The 18,319-nt window shown below is 40.3% G+C and overlaps 1 protein-coding gene across 16 annotated transcripts in view; it reads left to right on the top strand.

Annotated features, from left to right (window-relative positions):
• The window catches only part of BBX (BBX high mobility group box domain containing), a 147,385-nt gene that overhangs the window by 78,363 nt on the left and 50,703 nt on the right, over positions 1 to 18,319 (top strand). For all 16 annotated transcript variants that reach the window (XM_075034141.1, XM_075034133.1, XM_075034145.1 and 13 more), the window contains 3 exons: positions 5,396 to 5,566; positions 7,112 to 7,354; positions 13,558 to 13,756. In XM_075034141.1, coding sequence (XP_074890242.1) covers positions 5,405 to 5,566; positions 7,112 to 7,354; positions 13,558 to 13,756 — 604 coding nt within the window. In that variant the 5' untranslated portion in view covers positions 5,396 to 5,404. The remainder of the gene's footprint in view (positions 1 to 5,395; positions 5,567 to 7,111; positions 7,355 to 13,557; positions 13,757 to 18,319) is intronic.

Below are 18,319 nucleotides of genomic sequence, written 5' to 3'. Positions count from 1 at the left end.
GCTGTGAAGACTTAACCAAAAGCAAAACTAAATAATATGCACATAAAAAAGGCAAGTGAAAACTAGTAACAAATTTATTCTCCCTCCCTCCCCCCTGCTTTTTTTTAATTGAGGCATCCTGATACCATGCTAATGGTGAGTACAGTTGTTCAACATAAAGTGCTTTTCATACTAGACAAAACCTGGTTGATTTCTTTGCATTAAAAAATGCCAAAGAACGTCTTATTTCTTGTGCATCTGTGAATGAGCAGAGGAAGAGTAGAGCTGAAGTTTAAAATCTGTTGACTTTTTTTATTTCTCTTTGGTAGGCATGAAAGATTCACTTAAAAAATCCCCAGAATTCAAAAAAGTGCTGTTGATGTTCTTTTGATGATCTTGGGATTAAGTTATGTATTGGAGAACAAAGGAACTCAGATCTGAGTTTAAGAGAATGAGGAATAGTTTAAAATCATTTATGAAAATGGAAGAGCATGTCATTAAAAATTAAGTAAGACTTGTTGCTGTGTTGCTAAGTGTTTCGTGTGGTGAATGTCTATCCCAAACCTCTGCTAGCAAACAGGACTCCATTGAGTCACAGTATGTCCTGCATTAAACCATCACATCTCCAAAAATTAGAAAGCTCATTAATAGCTTTCTGCTGTGAAACAAGAATATATTCACTGACGGGTCAGTAATTAGTGCCAACTAGTTTTTGTCCTTTGTTATAGAAATATTCTGGTTCAGTTATTCCAGACCTAAAAGAAATTTATTTTTTTAAAAAACATTCTGCATTCGTGTAGATGTATTTTACTGCCAGCAGTCTCCTTTTGCTTTTATTTGAAAATTCAAATACCTCTTCAGCCCACTAGACCAGTGAGAACATGAACTCATTTCCCAGTCTCCTGTTTCTTTGTTGAAACAGCTCAGGTCACTGACTCGGTAGTCCCAAAACCACCAAGCCATTAGTGTCATAGTTTGGTTCTCTTTTTTCTCTTTGGTATTTGTTTTCATAAAGTAGTAGGGAATTTAGATAGTGTAAAACTGAGCAGAAAGTGTGGGAAGTCCACTTGAAACTTTCCCTTTGCTCCTTTGGACCAGCAATCTGCATGGAATCAGCTGGACTCCAGGAAATGTGATTTTAAGGTAACAGGAAAACAGAAGTTCATTTCCACTGTCCTCGTGGAAATAAGAAGAGTGTTGCTGAAGTTCAGACATTCTTCCACAGAGAACTTTCCAACAGGGACTACACCGTAGTCACAATTCACAGCTCTGGGGTTCTGCTTTTACAGGTCTTGTACTATAGACTGGAAAGAAATCCATGTGCCTTACAGCACTTGGTTACTTTTAAAAACCTTTATAAGGATTTTGGTTTTTGTGGATGTAGTTTGGGGAATACCTGGTGAGTGCAGCTTGTTCAGCACAAGCACTAGTATCATTCTTGGTGACAGATCAACTGTGGGGTGAGATAGTCCCAAAATTAGAACTGCAGAAGTTGGCCACCTGCCTATATCAGGTTTTGTAAATAACAGAGGAAGATAGGAGGAAAACAAAACTTTGTGAAGGGAATCAAATGCTTGTTGTGAATGAACACTTAAAAAAGGTAGACTTGCATACAGTTGTGTAATTGAAATAGAAGCGTATGCTGTAAAAAGCTAAACAATCATTCTTATTGTCCCCTGCTTCCCCCCACCATCAAACTCTTTTCTTAAGGATTTTTTTTTTTTTTTTTTTCCCCCTCTGAAGCCCTATTAGTATATGTATTTGTAAGACATCCAAGAAAACTGTGATTCTTTGATTAATGTTTCTAGGACCAGAAAGGAAATAATACAACCAGCATGCCAAAAAAAAAAGTTAATTTTTTTTACTGGTATAGTATCTCTGCAACATTTGATCTGTATGTGTGCTAAAATGTAGGTGTAGAACATCATCACCCTGAAGGTATCTCTTGCTGTCAGTGGATCATGAATTTCAGCCTTGACAGGTATCCTCTGGTGATGTTATAAAGCATATGTGGCTTATTTTAAGCAAAGCTGTCCATACTTTTGTCTTGTCTTGTTGGAATATTCCTACTTTGTCCCTAGTGTCTGTCAATTTTTGTCATCCTTAGGCTGTGAAATATCTTGTAAAATCTTGTTAGCTGCTTTTAATTGTTTTTCCCCTTGCTAACTTCTAAAAGCCTTTACATCTGCCTTAAAAGATACATGATATTTTTATTGATACTGTAGAAGAAATTACATTTTTTTTGTGATATGGTTCATAAATTCCAGTTATTGCAAGCATTGCACTTTGGGTGCTGTGTATCTTGGGTGCTGTGTGTCTCCTGTATTTTTAAGCGCCAAATCCTGCAAAGACTGCCCATGACTTGTTCTGTGACTTATTATGGAACTATTTAATTACCAAACTTAAATGCATGCTTCAGTTGTTGTAGGGTCCAAGTCCAGCTCTCTTTTCAAAAGCTTGCTGGTAGGGATGCTTGCCAGCACTCAGGGATCCCTGAGAGGGAGAGAAGGAGCTGGTATTTTTGCTTGCTACTGTCTACCAGCTTCCTGTCTCCCATACAAAATGAGCAACTAACATGCTATTGATGATGTGTCGAGGGGAAAAAATCAGATAAATAAATATAATCTGAAGAGTCCACTAAGTGGATTCTATTGATGTTTTGCCATTCAACAAGTAAATAATGCCAGTAAAACTTGCACTGTCATTTAATCATACATGCATTCACTTGACCGTGGAGCATCTTGTCTAAGTAGTTACACTATGTCTTGCCAAAATCTTCCATACAAAAAAAGAATGAAAGTGTCCATGTTAGCTGTGTTTTGCATTTGACTGGATTTTTTTTTATGGGCCAGCTTCTTTCATAATTATGTAATTGTATGTGAATATATCAGTTATGTCAGAAATGTCCATGAAATGTGGGGGTAGTAATATGGAAGATGAAGCAATCCAAAGGAAAACAAATTCATCACACTATGTCAGCATCCATTTTTAAGAGGAAAAGTCCCATGCAATGTAATAGAGAATTAGAACATTTTTCATTATGCCAATCCTACATTTGACTGAGAGGCATCAACAAAAAGTAAACACCAAGAAAGTCTCTGAAATGTAGGTCAAAACTTGTGAGAACTTGGATAAGCAAAAATGGGAAAAAAAGTAAAGTTTGAAGTCAGTCTGTGGCCTCAGTCATTCCATCAGTGGCGTTAAATCAGGAGAATTTTTGTTGTTGACAGTTGCAGAGATATACTCCAAAGTGCAAGCAAAGAGCGACTGTGTGTCTTTCTGTAATAAATGGTGCCTGTATAACAGCCAGATCTGACTTACTTTGTGTGTGGGATCTCCTAAATGCTTATTCAGCTAATAGGATGATGACCCATCTTGTTAAAAAGCCTCTTTATGGTAGAACTGCTGCTTCAGAGTGACGAGTAGGGTAGAATGGTTAACAATTTAAGAAGACAACCTAATGAACTTCACTTGAATTCTTGGAGCTGAGCATACGTTTCTATTTCAGCACTAATGTGCAGTGAGTTTTGGTTAATTTACTTTGGGCATAACTGGGTGTTCAATACCTAGCCTTCGTGCATGGAAAACAAAAATTATTCGTGAGCTGGGCGGTAGTAAAGAGACGTAACGTACTGTGAGCCCCTTAGGAATTCACAAGGTGACCGATGCCTAGGGTCTGCGCTGCCTTGCTGAGCTCAGCGTGGAGCATAGGCAGGGCCTCCGGGATGATGGAGAACGTGTAAAATACACTGTGGGATCACTTAAGTCCTGTGAAGTTTTCTCTTGCTCATCTTGCGAAGGGCAGGAGGCAGAGAGGGGCCAGCTAAAGGCAATGCTGTTGTTCAAACAGCACTGAGACGTCAGCTGAGCTTTGTGAAGGAGGATCATGGAGCACTCTTCAAACGTTAATTTAGTTTCACACTAATGAGGTAGAAGGCTACCAGTAATACTTGTCCTACTTAGGACTGACTGTAGGCAGAACCATACAATAAGCTTGCCTAGATAAGTCAATGGTAAGGGCTGGAGTAGCTGACTCCCCATTGTACTTGTAGTACATTTATCCTGCTCAGAAATAGGCTGCGTACTTTATTGACTACAGTAATAGGCAGATCTCTATCACGTAACAAAGTCTGAGACTTAACAAATCTGTGCTGCCCACAGGAGCTGAAGTCACTGCTCAAACAGTAACTCAGCTACTTTGTCGGTTTGTGTCCAAAAATAGCCCAAACAGAAGCAAATGGTGGTTCAGCACTTTAGGAAGAGAGACAGATGGGGAGCATGGTGCAGTGTGGTACATGGCGAAGGTCACAGCGGGATAGCAACAATTTCAGACTTGCATTTCGTGATACTGGATTGCAGCTTGATTTTCCACACTTTAATGTTCTTTTAAAGCCAAAGTTGGTTGTTTCTGTGTATTTGGATCTGCTTTGCAAGTTACGGCCAAAGATTTAGGTGAAATGGTGTGTGATTATGTGCCATATAACACTCGCTGAAAAGACAGGAGTTGGTTACAGAACATGAACAGAGGAGTGGGTGCCTTGAAATCAAAGTTTAAATGTGCTCCAGATAGAAGTGGCATGATGGGGACTGCAAAGTGTGGAGCTTTAATGGCAAGCTACTACAAAGTTACCAGGCGTCCTTATCTGGTGGGGACCAGGTACTGCTGATGAGTGGGGAGGAACTAAAAAACTCTAATAGGCATCCAGGAAAATGCCATTTTTAATTTTTCTGCATGCACTTGGTTCAGCAGATGGTTTGTTTCGTTTGCTGTGTGTGGGCTCTTGTTGATGAGTACTTTGGAAGCATCAGGGTAACTACTTCTGTTTGTTTGCTTCAAATTCATGTATTAAAATTCACTTCTCTTAGGCAGGGAGTCAGATTTCTCTATTGCACCTTTTAATGTCACTTGGGAAATCCTAGCTCATAGTGTCATGGGCTTCTGCATCAACATTGCTATATGTAAGTGCATCATTAACAGATGAGTGGCTGGCAATATGTTCCACTGCTAAAAAGAGGGATATTCTGACATTTGCAGTGGCAAAATATGAAAAACTACAGTGGACACAAGTGTGCGAGAGCTGTGCTCTCTCACTCACTTGACTAGTGAAGTGTGAGGGCTTCTCTGCTATCCTTCAGACATGAGCACATTTGAGAGCTGGACTGGCTAGTGTCTTTGCTTCATGCTCTTAAATTTTATGTTGCTAGTTAATCTGGGCATTAGGTGGAAATGTTAAGATTGGAAAAGATACATCCATGCTGGTTTTGATAACTGGAATAAATTCTCTATCTTGCCAAAACTTCTGAGAGTCTTGCATTAAAGCCCCATATATTTGTCACTGGTTTGTTTAATTATCTATATGATGGTCATTTATGCCTAAGGGTTTATTGTGAACTTCTGACTATTTTTGCATGACAGGTCACAGTAATGAAAGGCAGTAGTAGGAATAAGGATCATTCGACAGAAGGAGAAGGAACTGGGAAGCGACCAAAACGAAAGTGTCTTCAGTGGCATCCCCTGCTTGCCAAGAAACTCCTTGACTTCTCTGAAGAGGAGGAAGAGGAGGAAGACGACGAAGATATTGATAAGGTAGACTTCATTGGATGCTTTGACTGTAGAATGTTAATCGTGGGTCGCATTCTCCCTAGCTGTGTTTTTATTTTGTTTGCTTCTTGCTGTTCTGTTTTGTGAACGAACACAGTCAATGAAAAGAATGATGCTCTGCCCATAAGGCTATAAAGGCAAGTAGCAAATAACACAAAAAAGTGAATTGTCAGTCATGCTTTTAAAATCTTGGACAAAACTCTTTTTTAGAATTAGACTGTAAGGGTTTTAACTGGGTTGTTTTAATAATGTGTTGCACATCTCAATTGCTCAAGGTGGGGTTTTGACATGGGTTTTTTAATTGTTTATTTTAGACATGAAGTTAGCCTGTGCTTGTTACCTGCTTCTAGTGGCTCTGAAGACATAGAAAGCTAATAGTTTTCTTTCTTTTTTTAAAGATTAAAAAAATAGAAAGATTAAAAGGGAAAAAGAAGGAAAAAGCTGTGAATTATTTTTACTGTCTTTGCATGTGAAATTCAACTTATCTTCCCGAATATTGAGAGCACAGGTGGAATAATCTGTCTCACTTGGTATTTTGGTATTGTTCAATTATGCTGGTCTTGTCCTTTTTCTGTAAGGACCCTACAATGTGGCACCTAACGAATGTACAGTTAAACTCATCCTTTGTAACAGGAAGTGGGAATGGGTTATGGGAATGTGATGTTTCCATCATGTGGATAAAGTTCATATCTGCATTTCCTTGATGCCTTCCTGAGGCAGGAAGGGAGAGGTCAGTGCTGAGGAGACCTGCCTTGAGCCACATACCTGATAGGGAAGGATGACCTTGACAAGGATAAGGAGCAGCAAGGAACAGCCTGACACTCTGGCAGCGCTTTCTGTTGACCTTACAGGTCACTTTCACAACGTGATATAAAATAGCAGTATTGCAGTTAGGTAGGAGGTGGTTTTCTGTCCCAGACAGCAATTCATTTCATTCAGTCTAGTCTTCTGTGGTGCATCCCTTGCAGGAATGATACACTGGGCTGTAAATGGAGAGAGCCTATTTTGGCAGTGTTGAGATTTGCCCTCTGTCTCCGACTGGGCAGCTGTGCAGTGGCTGCACTGCAGCACAGCTCAGAGGCTGAGTAATGAACGGCAGGAGATGGGGAAACAACTGGTACCTACGTGCTTTCCTTCCTGTGCCTTCTGTAGTTGCAAACACGTGTGATTGAGGTCCAAGGTAGCTCTGCTCACCTCATCCCACTGAGATGATTTCTAGGTTGTAGGAATGAGGTAGGAAGGATCTTTTCCCTCCAACCCATTAGGACTGTTACTAGAGAATGGTCCTCAGCTTAGAAATCTGCTCCACGTGCAAGTCGGAGTTTAAGTCTTGCAGAGAGCATGAATGAACCTTGGACCATCAGGTGAGGAGGTTTGATGTAGAACCCCGGGTCTTCTGGATGGAACAGATGGCCTTTGGAGACAGCTGTGTGTATCCACGTGTATCTCCCTCGTTCATACACAGACTCTAAGTCTCCATGAGAAGCGTGGATAACTGAGTTTACACCCCTTCCCTTTTGGTTCTGGTAGGTGCCACTCCTTGGCGCTGATGGTTTAGAGCAGGATGCTGATGAAACCGAAGATGACGAGTCCTCAGAACAACGAGCTCGCCGACCAATGAATGCATTTCTCTTGTTCTGCAAACGCCATCGCTCTCTCGTGCGAAAAGAACACCCTCGCCTCGATAATCGTGGCGCGACCAAGATCTTGGCGGATTGGTGGGCTGTTCTAGATCCAAAAGAAAAGCAGAAATATACTGACATGGCCAAGGAGGTATGTTCTGTCTGAATGGAGGATGTAAAGGGAGTTCACTACCTATTTGTCTTCTGTTTCTGTGTATTAAATGTTTTCTGTGGGGTCTTTCTCTTCCATGAGTTCCTTAGCTTCCCCAGTGGGATTATAGTGCCCAGAGCAGCCACTGTTCTTGCTTTGATTCACTTGGTCCTTTGGACCAGAATGAAAAGAAATCGGTCTGTGTACACAAACTAACCTGGCTGTAGTAGTCATTGGTACAAATGTATGCACTTTGTGATAGATATCACCTGATAATTCCTGCAGTACAAGCATTTACACGTGGATAGCGTGTGGATAGTGGCCACTGAAAGCAATAACATGCAGTTCACTGTCAGATGACTCGTGATATTTAGCTCAAGCTGTGCATTTGCTATCAATAATACAGGTTGCTACTATAATACAGGTGGACCAAACCAAAAGCATAGTCAACAAATGTAGTCCTTTTTTACCTGTGATGCTAAAGAATTTAAAAATTATTAGTGTTTCATTAAGTACTCTCCTTATGTATTGTTAACCAGTTTCTGATAGAGCAACCTTCGGTGAGGCAGAGTCCAATACCCAAATCAGAGAGCAGTACATAGTCAGAGTCCTTTAACTGGGTGCATGGAAAAGAGATTTATCCCCATATTTCACAAAGTATCTTGACGTCAACTTAAAATTTAAATGAGGCTTTTTAAGAAGTAGCTTGCTTGGTAAGCTGGCCCCAAGAAGGCTGTGGATATTGATAGCAGAGTGAGACACACACAGACAGCTACTTAGGCTGATACCATCACCCCAAAACAGATCCCTGTGATTACCTGTGTGATGTAGATTGCAGGCAACCATTGAATTCAATCTTAGAAAAAATAATGGAGGGCCAGTGAGAAGGAAGAACATCTCTCTCATTTGTTGAGTAATGCTAGCCCGCTACAGGAAGTACAGATAGCTGTGAAACGATTGGGGAACCTATTATCTGTACCTAACCTGTCACCTGAAGTTGTCTACTACTTTTAACACATGTGTATAAGGTCTGTTCAGTAGTTTGTGTGAGCATGGAAAGGTCCACAGGAAAAACAAAGTGTTCTGCATGGCAGGTCCTTTTTGAAGCAAGGTCTGTAGTACCTCTGTAGTTCCCTGTCTGTGACACAGCATTGAAATACTCGAGTCTCAGGTTTGTCCAACCATTCCCGATTTGTTCTGCATTCCCACTTACAAATTAGCAATGCTTCTTGCAATGTGTGGGAAAAGGGCAATTAGGAGATCCAGTACAGATACAGAGGAAGGAAGGATGAAAATGAAGAAATAATTTTTGGAAGAAACAAACCTGATATGGCTGGGTTTTGTAGCCTTTTGTCTTGCTGAAGGAAGCTCATTCATTAAGAAGGAAAATAATTGCAGAACTTCTATATGAAGTGACAGATCTGAAACTATTAATCATATTGTTGGAGAAATCATTGTTCCTGTAGTGATTTATTTATTTTTCTTGGCATGAAGAACAAATTGCATATTCAACGTCAAAGCGAAACAAGAAATCTAAGTAGTTTACATCATTACAACTAGTTCCAAGAATGTGGAGAAGAGAGATAGCGTATAATTTTTATTCTTTAAACAGTTGTGTGTTAAAACAATAATTAGCAGCTATAATGTGCTATTGAATGTATTTGGGCCTTCTTCACCAACAGGCCTATTCTGTGTCTGTGGATCAGGTGTTTTGTTTTAACACTCATTTTTGTAGTTAGGCTTACTGCTGAGACTGTCAGAAAGATGTTAATGTCAACTCTAGTGCAAACCATTTATTGGTATTTTTCTATGGTCAGCTCATTTAAAAGTCAAGAAGGTAAATGCCTTTGGAAAGACATAAAATTACCATTGTACCAGTAATCTTCTGTTTGAGTACCTGTATGTATAAGCTCATGGAGGTTTAAAATACAGTGGATGAGCTTCTGTGACTTAAATGTAGCCTTTCAGTGCCCTTTGACTTCCAGTTTTCACCTCATAGCCTCTAGCCACTGCCCTGGCAGGGCACACATCTCCCAAAGGAGATCCCTGTGTCATACCCGCTACCCCTGCAACACGTCTTGTGTGTACCTTGAGCATCTGAATTGCTCTTCCAGAGATACGAATGGACCTGACAGAAGTGGTCCCTGCTTCAGTGGCTACAGCCCCTGTTGTTTTATAGTCTCAAGAATGTTTTTACTACTTGAAGCCATAGTTTAGAAAGCCATTTAGCTTAGATCAACCATCAGGCAAGAAGCTTTCAGTTTCTTACCTGCTTAGTACCAGCCGTGATACTATCTCAGCAGTGCAAAAATCAATGCATTTGTATATTTACTTATATATGTCTAGCTATGTGCAAGGTCTAGGATTTTGGAAGATCCAGGCACCCAAACATTTTGCCAAGTGGAGTTATGGGACGTTTCCTGGTGAGTTAGACATCTATCCCTGATTCCCACTGAGAGGATAATCAGGTCTGTAGTTAATTTAGGCACTTCTGGGAAATCCCCTTATGTACCTGTCTGCCCCATGCTCCCTCTATTTTCAGTCTTGTGGTTCATGCTCTCTTGTAGCAACACCTTCTCTGGAGACCTCATGCTGTACCTGCAGAGCTCGGTGTCAGCTTCTGCTGGTGTTTTCTTTAGAGGTAGGCTTTCTATTTGTATCCTGCAGACTTCCTAGATCAACTTAACTTTGAAAGTTTCATTATCTAGGATATAAGCCCAGTAGCTGATAAATACTCCTACTGGAACCACGAGTGTTCATGCTGTTCGTTAGCATTTCCCTTCACTGAGGGGAAAATGAATTCTGGCCACTCATAAATATGCTCCAGCATTTTTTTGTTACTACAATAATAGGGGTAGCGTTCTTCTCTTGACTCTTACAGGGCTTACTGGGAATATTCAGCTGCCTTGGAAAATATCCAGTAAGATTATTATTGTTCAAGTCCTGTTCCCCTTGCTAGAAAACACTTCATTTTTAAATACGTAGGACCCAAGCAGTCGGGATTGTTTCCTGTAGGGAGCAGCCTGATAAATTCAGTGGCAGAGCTGGCCATTTCTCCTCACGAGCTCTCGGCCAGTGGTTTCACAGGTGCAGTCAGCCCAACTGGGAGCTTGCTATCCTTGCAATGTCGCTGCTTTGGCAGTTGTGTTGGGGTAGGAAGCGACAAATGTTCTGGCATGCTGGCTGGAGTCTGGCAAGTTCACTGAGTGACGTATGGACTGTAACGTGTAATGTGAACCCTGCGTCCTTCAGGAGTGAAAAACGGAGTGTAGTATTTTCTGGGGATTTTTTTTAATTATTATTTATTTAATTTTTTTTTGTTAGATCTCTGGGATTCATGTGACATTTAATAGCCAGTTGGTGGGATTTAAGCATACATTTAAAGTTAAGCATGTGCTAACTGCTACCCTGAGGTGTAGCTGGAATCCACTTGTGAGCTCCTGTTCCCACCACACTGGAGAAAGCAAATCTTTTTTTATTTGGTGATGAAAGCAACTCAGGGAGTTGCACTAAAGCACAGCGCCTTTTTTAACCTCAGCTCTAAAATGGCACCAGTCCCACTGCATAGCACATCGTTCCCCAAGCTTTCACAAAACAGAAATGATATATCAGACTGATTCCACAAACATATCCTGTGCTTTTTTTAATCTTACCTGGAACTTTGGGACAGGACCCTGCAGGGCTGTCCCTATGACTTGCGTGGGAGCCAAGGTGGTGTCTTTGCATTCCAGGTTAAGTATTTACCTTTTTCTTCTTCTTTTTTTTTTTTTTTTTTTTAAAGTGACTGTAGAGAGGTCCTTAGGCTGGCTCTGTTAAGTTGGTTTACTGCACAGTTGGTCAAATGGAGGAAAACAGTAAGCTCTACTAATGCTTTTGGCATTTTCTCATGACTCGGTAGCTCATTCAAGTTGTCTTCTCATGGCCTGGCAAGCAGAATCTATCACTTCATTTTAGGCCTTGGTCTAATAGTCACAAAAATCAATACTGAAAGTCTTTCTGAGATTTGGATCAGGCCCCTGTATGTATTTTATAAAACTACTTCTTGGCCATTGTTTAACTTTCTACATTTTCATTTATCTTGAGTGTTGAAACTGTGAAAGGGGCTGATGAGTTGTCCTCCCTCAGTTTGCTTCCTCTCCTTCAGAGATTGCAGTTAATGTTCACTTCTTGGCTTTGCAGAGGAAAAAATCCATTAATACACCAGCTCACTTGAATTGCTCTTGTTGGAAACTGATTAAAAGCTTATTGCTGCCTCGTCTCACAAATGGCATGCATTCTGGTTCTCATTTGATGGGCAGGCTGTCAGCTTGTCAAATTACTCCATAGAATAATTCAGTTGCTTTACTCGAAGCAGCAATGCTGATAGGAAGAGCTTATGTACCTTATTGCTAGCGATTCTGTGCTTTGCACTCTGCAGGCTGGAAACATGATTTGTGACTGGGCTGTGGCTTTAACAATGGAAGGCAAAGCTGCTTCGCTGTGTATTTCCCTTCCGACTCTTCTTTACCCCCTCCCCTTCCCTTCCCTCCACCAGGCTATTTTTGTGGTGTACTGAGCTCCCAAACCAAACTGAGGGAAGGGGAAAGGGGTGAGGTGAGAGGTGTCGCAGTCCTTAGTTTGCAGATTTGATACATACACCCTATTCAGAAGATACAGCGTGTATGTGGGTCAGCAGTCCCTGCAGATTTTTATTATTTATAGCCATTTCTATAAATACAGGACTTCACACAGCGGGTTCACACGGTGCTGTGCTTCTTGTAAACTGAAACGTTTTTATGCTTGCTACAGTCTGAAGGTAGCAAGTACCAGCTAATAGGTTAAGGTGGAAATGAAAGTAAGTGATACACATGCAATGGAGAGCCTGCCACAAGGCATGCCATTTACTGATCTGGGAAAACACTGCAGTGTCAGAGGACAAGGTTTTCAGTGCTATTTCTTTATTTGATACCCAAGGGATTTTTTTCCCCCTCTGCTTGTGTTTCTGTGCAGGCTTGTGCATGAAATATAGGTGCTTCTCTGTGCCATAACTGGGACTGATGACAGCTGGGTGGGTGGGAACATGTGTAATCACAGAAGAAACTTCCTGCAGCTGCCCTGCCATGTACTTCAGGATAAAACCACTCTTTTGGTTGTTTGCCACCATTGAGAGCTACCTAGTGCATGAAGAGGTATTGGGTTCCTTCTCCCTGCGGTGAGCACTGGTACTTACTGGGTAGGCTCCCACAGGAGCCAGTGCTGTACGACGCTATCAGTTGTTAGGCGAACATTTGCAGCTGGAATGCGTGGCGTAGTGCTCTGATTCGCCCGTTCTCCCCCTTGCATAGCAACACATTTAAAATACTCTTTTGTGTGCTCTCTTTATTGCTGTCAACATTCAAAAATCTTGTTTTGGTCTGGTCAGCAAGATACTTGGAAAACGTCACTGTTGCATTTTGTGAATCAAATAGGTCCCCATCCTTCCCCCCACCCCCAAACTGTGTAGGATCCAGACCTTTTCTCCCACCTCCCGTGTTTAGTCTGGCTTTGTTCGTTTTGCTGCCTCATACCAAGAATATAGCAAACAACTGAGATGTGTGCTGTGTGCTCAAGGCCAAAGAAAGTTTTAAATGGTCCCAGTTTATTTTATGCAGCCATGCAGCGTGGTACATTTTGGAAGGAACGCTGGGATGATGTATCAGAAGTTACTGAAAATGAGATGATACTGTTAGTGGTTTATTTTTGGTGCCTGGTTTGGGAAAGCATATACTCAAATATTCTAAAATATGGAACTACTAGAGAAAGATGAATTCAAGGTAGGGAGGATCATGCTGCATTTATTGCTAAATGTATGTTTTCATTTCATTGAAACTAGAAAGTAAACAAAGATTGTACCTGCAAAAGAATTCAAATAGCTGTGTTTGTTTCTCGAGAGAGTGAGCATACAAGCACTGGGGAGCAGTCTGCAGGATCAGAACTTCAGCCTGCTCTGGGTGATAAACTCTTAGGAGAGGAAAGAGAAAACCCACTTTTTTACGTACAGCTCTACTTAATATTTCTTATTATTAAATGGTGTTGGCGGTCAGACTCTAAGCAAGTGATTAAACTATTAAAAATCAAGATATTTAAGGATTATTTACTGTATTAAATCCTCTTACATGCAGTGCAGTCTATTGCCCTGTGGATAGTGTAACGTCATGACTGGTAACCTTCCTTTTCTTTTCTAGTACAAAGATGCATTTATGAAAGCAAATCCAGGCTACAAGTGGTGCCCTACAACAAACAAACCTGTAAAAACTCAGACATCTGCTGTAACAAACAGGAAAAAATTATGGGCCTTTGCATCAGACGCTGCAAAAGACTTGCCAAGCCCAAGAAAAGCAACAAAAAGTGAAGAAATGCCACAGCTGAACTTTGGAATGGCAGGTGAGATTTCCATCCATGTTACTCAGACATAGCATCGCCGTTTTGTTTGGGGATGCGGCATTGAAATTGAACTGCGATACCAGTTTTCTTTATTGCACATGGTACTGTAGTGCAAATACCTTTTATGTCCCAAATGAAGTTGCCAAGACTCTAGTTAGACCTTTGCATAACAACTTCCTAAAATTTTCCTTAGTGCATGATTGCTTTCAAGAGTCGAGTCCAGATATGTGGTATCATAACCCATACCCCTTTTGGGGTCCAGATTTGATTGATCTTTAATTCTGACTTATCTGCTGTTAGAGATTTCTTTTTCTAGTAAAAAAGGAAAAATGCTGATTGTGTGCATTCTTTTTCATAGAGCATTGTACTATGTTCAGTAATTTGCTGTTTACAAAAATACTTTATGGGTATCTATGAAGTTGGAGGTGTTAACATTCTTGTGGATGAATGTACTGGTGGAGCTAACTATTTGTAGTTAAATCAAGAAAAGCGTAATTTAATTTCACTTAAAATATGTTCTTTTGCCCATTATACCTTGGAAATGTGGATTCTAACCTTTTAAACATTTAAAAAAAAAAGAAAAAAACAAATCCTTGAATAAGTGTACATGGAGTGCCTGAACCGGTGAAAGGCAGATAATCTCTCACTGATACCCACAAATAGCAGAACTGTTGCAATCATGACCTTGAAATACAGAGACATTAATGTTAAGTACTGGCGGCTTAAGAACCTAACAGTCAAAGTAGAAAATAATTTTTCCCCTACTATCCTTCCATCCTTTTTTCTTGTTTTTTTCTTTTTTTGCAGTTTAAAGTGTCTAATTTTATAAATACTGATGTATTTGAAACTTTGTCATATCCTACCTAGTTTGACAAGTGTGTGGCAGATAGGACTTTTGTGCTTAGAGAGATCATGAGCTGGAAAGTGGAAAATGGTTTTATGGAACAAGTCTAAAAGGATAAAAAGGGATAAAAAAGCATATATACCTTTTTGCTAGTATAGCAGTATGAAAATACCGGTAATGAAATTCCTTCTGGCTATGAAGGAACTGTGAAATGTGATCAAAATAAGTTTTTCATGCTACATAGTTATGATATATGGGACACCAGTTCTAAAAATCACAAGGCCCTTCATCCCATTCTGCTTTTGCTATCAGAGGAGTAACTTCTATGCTCCTTAAAGGTTTATTGATTTAACACAAAGAACAAGTAATAGGTCTTGGTCTGACTGTCTGCCATCCCCAATGCTGCTGCTGGGCTATCCAAATGTAGAGTTTCTGAGTACAGAGAGATCTTGACTCAAGACCTGTCAGGGCGGAGGACAGAGAACTTAAGAATTAATTAGAAACTAATCTAATCCTATCTATAGAGTCATTCATTTCTGAAGAAGGCCCTTCTATGCTACATGTGATTTAATTTTTTATTATTTATTTATTTATTTATTTACTGCAGACTGAGTCAATGAGCATAGTAATCATCATAGGGGTCTGACTCCAGTCCTAGTGCCACTGAAGGCTGGCTATTTCTTCTAGCATAACAGTAGCTCATAAAATAACAACAGCTTCTGACGGAGATGTTAGCAGCATCCAAATCATGACAAGTCTGCCATGCCAAATGGATTACTGTTTTGTCAACTATATACCAGTTCATGCTAAACAAGTTTTGTTGTGTTCTTCTCTCCTTGACATCATGTGATAGTTCAATTCAACTCTGACTCCTATCCAGCACAACCTCTTTTAAAATCCAGGCTGTATAGTAGCTGATGAACTAAAATCTAGCTGAACCTCCTCAGAAACACCTTTGAAATGCCACTGACTGTCTTGCATCTTCAAGGCAGATAGCTTCCTTAGAACATGGATTATATGATTCCAGAATCATTCCAGGAAATCTGTTTCACTTGTTGGTAGTTGTTAATCCTGTCTTGATTGCTTTTTACATATTATATTTCATTTTGGAGGATGTAGTATATAGAATGTAAGATATTCCTTTCTTATTTTGAGTCCCACGCAGGATTTAATATCTCTCCTTTATTTTTGGCATTCCAACAATAACCACCCCACTTTTAAGTCTCTTGTGTTGACCTATCATTGGGTCAAGAAGCTGAGGTGTGGCACCAGCATTGGGCTTCTGACCTGCAGACCCACTAGAGGTGTCCTTGCTCATCCAGCCTGGAAGTTGTAATTGAGCATGTTTTTCTCATAACGTGGCTTACCTGTGATCTGTTGTAGGGCATAAGGCAAAGACAACTGCTGTTCACATGTGAACATGACCATTGCAGCATCTACCTTCCCAACTACAGAGCTAAGTGGGCAACAGCTTTGCTATACAAATATGCAAGATTCCCAATACTTTCACATTTCTGCATCAGAAGAAAACCATCTGAGCCAAAAAACTTTTTAGTGAAGCAAAGGGTGGAGAAAAGGCACTCCACCACAAAGGGTGGAGAGTAGGCAATATCCTGATAGAGATGCAATTTTTGGTTTTTAGAAGAAGCTTAATTCTGCACCCAGGTAAAAGTTGAAACTGGTACCTGCTGGCCTTCTTTCTGCTTAGTTCTTCTTCAGTTCTTTATTTCCTCTGATGGAAAAATTGCGGTGATGAACAAGCCAGCCTGCTGAGCATCTAACCAGACCAATACTAACAAAGTATGTCATTCCCAAATAGTGAGATGGTTGTAAGTTTCATCAATATTAAAAGCTGCTGAGAAAGTCACGAATTGCCTCCTATTCTGCAAGTCAAATGTGTGCTATTTTCTCACTACTGTTGATTTAACTGTAAATTGCTTTAAAATAGTACTTAAAATTCTTTATTCTTCATACCAGTAAGTTCTTAGTGCCATAAGAGAAACGTTATTATGCTGAGAAGGCACTGTAAACATATGGCAGTGTTTGCATACATACATTTTGTCTTCCCTTAGATTAAGTTATTTTGTAATTTGAAACCTTAGTGAAAGGATTTTTGGTTTTATCATCATCAGACATCTAAGCACCAGCCCTCTGCTACAGCTGTAGCGTAAGTCTTCAAGTTGTTTAAGCACCAAATTAAACTTTCACTTTCCAATTAGCTGTCATTTCTTTCCTTCCTCTTGATTTTTATATTTAAATAAACAGTTTAAGTATTTGCGTACTTGGGGAAAAAAACCAGTCCTATCCTTGTCTGGTTATGGTAAGCTACTTATTTGAAGGGCAGGAAGCTAAGACCACCAAGAAGATAGTTAGAAGAGAGGGAAGAATTTTAGAGCTATAAGCTGGGTGTTCTCCAGTTGGCCAAAACTGAGGAGCGGGAAGAAGACCCTCAGGTAACTAAAGTGAAGCACAAGAAAGCAGCTGGGAGCCATCAGTGTGATGTGGGCATCAGAAAGTGCTATATTGCAGCATGTCAGGCAGAGTGTTTTCAGGAACTGTAGAGAAGAGTTAATGCCATTGAATAGAGCACAGCTCATCTGATGTGATTGCCCAGCTGGTCATTCACATACAAAAAGGATGAACTCCACCTGGAATAACGGGAGAGGAGAGCTACAGGCATTGCTGGGACTGTGGGAGATGGGCATGCTTGATGACATCAGGAGATCTTGATTTGCTTAGGCTAGGAGAGCAAGTGGAAGAAGAGTAGGATGACTCCTGTAAACGCAGAAGAGGGAAAAATACTATTTAGGGAGAACAGTTATTTAATCTTAAAAGATGCGAGCACCAGAAAAAATGTGTACCACCTGGCCCTGAGTAAATTTAAGCTGAAAACTGGAAGCAAGCTCTTAATGTTTAGACAATTTGGGTTCTGCAGCAGCCTTCCAATGAGAATAAGGAAAGTAGAAAGCAACCAGCCAAGCCCTTACTGTTTAATATGGAGCTCAGTAACTTTATGATGGGCCTGGAGATCTCTTCCCATCTCTCCTTCCTCCAAGTTAACTGCCTGCTCAGGCTTTACCTTTCAAGAGACGTGTTCACTTATCACTTCTTAATTGCTCTGATGTCCTCTTGTTTGAAGGACTGAAGGGTTTCTGATCAAGTATTTGGATGGCAAAAAGTGCTGTGCTGACAGAATTGCTTCACTTATGAATTGTGCTTAGGTATACTTACTGGCCCTTTCCATTTTCTGTCTCCATTTCTTCAACCACTGCTTGTTCCTAGGCCCTACACTTCTGATAGTGCCTTGTCTCTTTGTAGTAACTTAATATCTTTTGTTCCCTTTTTTATTAAAGTAATTTTTTTTAAAAACCAAAACTACAAAACCCCCCACACAATTTCTGCCTGTTTATTATGGTAAAGGAAAAAGTTAATTCCAGTTGAACATTGGGTTTGAAGCCAGATGCTATTTAGGCTGTGTTCTTAAGATACTGAGCCACTCTTCTATCCTTGAGATAGTGATGAGCCTGGTATATTCATATTGCTTTCCTCTACTTCTATTTACTGCTATTTTAAGAGAGTATTGAAAAAAACTTACCCTGCAAATGTCAGTGCAAGATGGTGTCTGAGGGAGAACTTTTGGCAGCATCTGTGGTATTGAATTAAACAGTACTAGTGAGTATTCCCGTGAACTGGACCTTGATCACCTGTAGCACTACATC

Source organism: Buteo buteo, chromosome 8, assembly GCF_964188355.1.
Source record: "Buteo buteo chromosome 8, bButBut1.hap1.1, whole genome shotgun sequence".
In the NCBI taxonomy this organism is placed as follows: Eukaryota; Metazoa; Chordata; class Aves; order Accipitriformes; family Accipitridae; genus Buteo; species Buteo buteo.
This window is presented reverse-complemented; position numbering and strand designations above follow the sequence as displayed.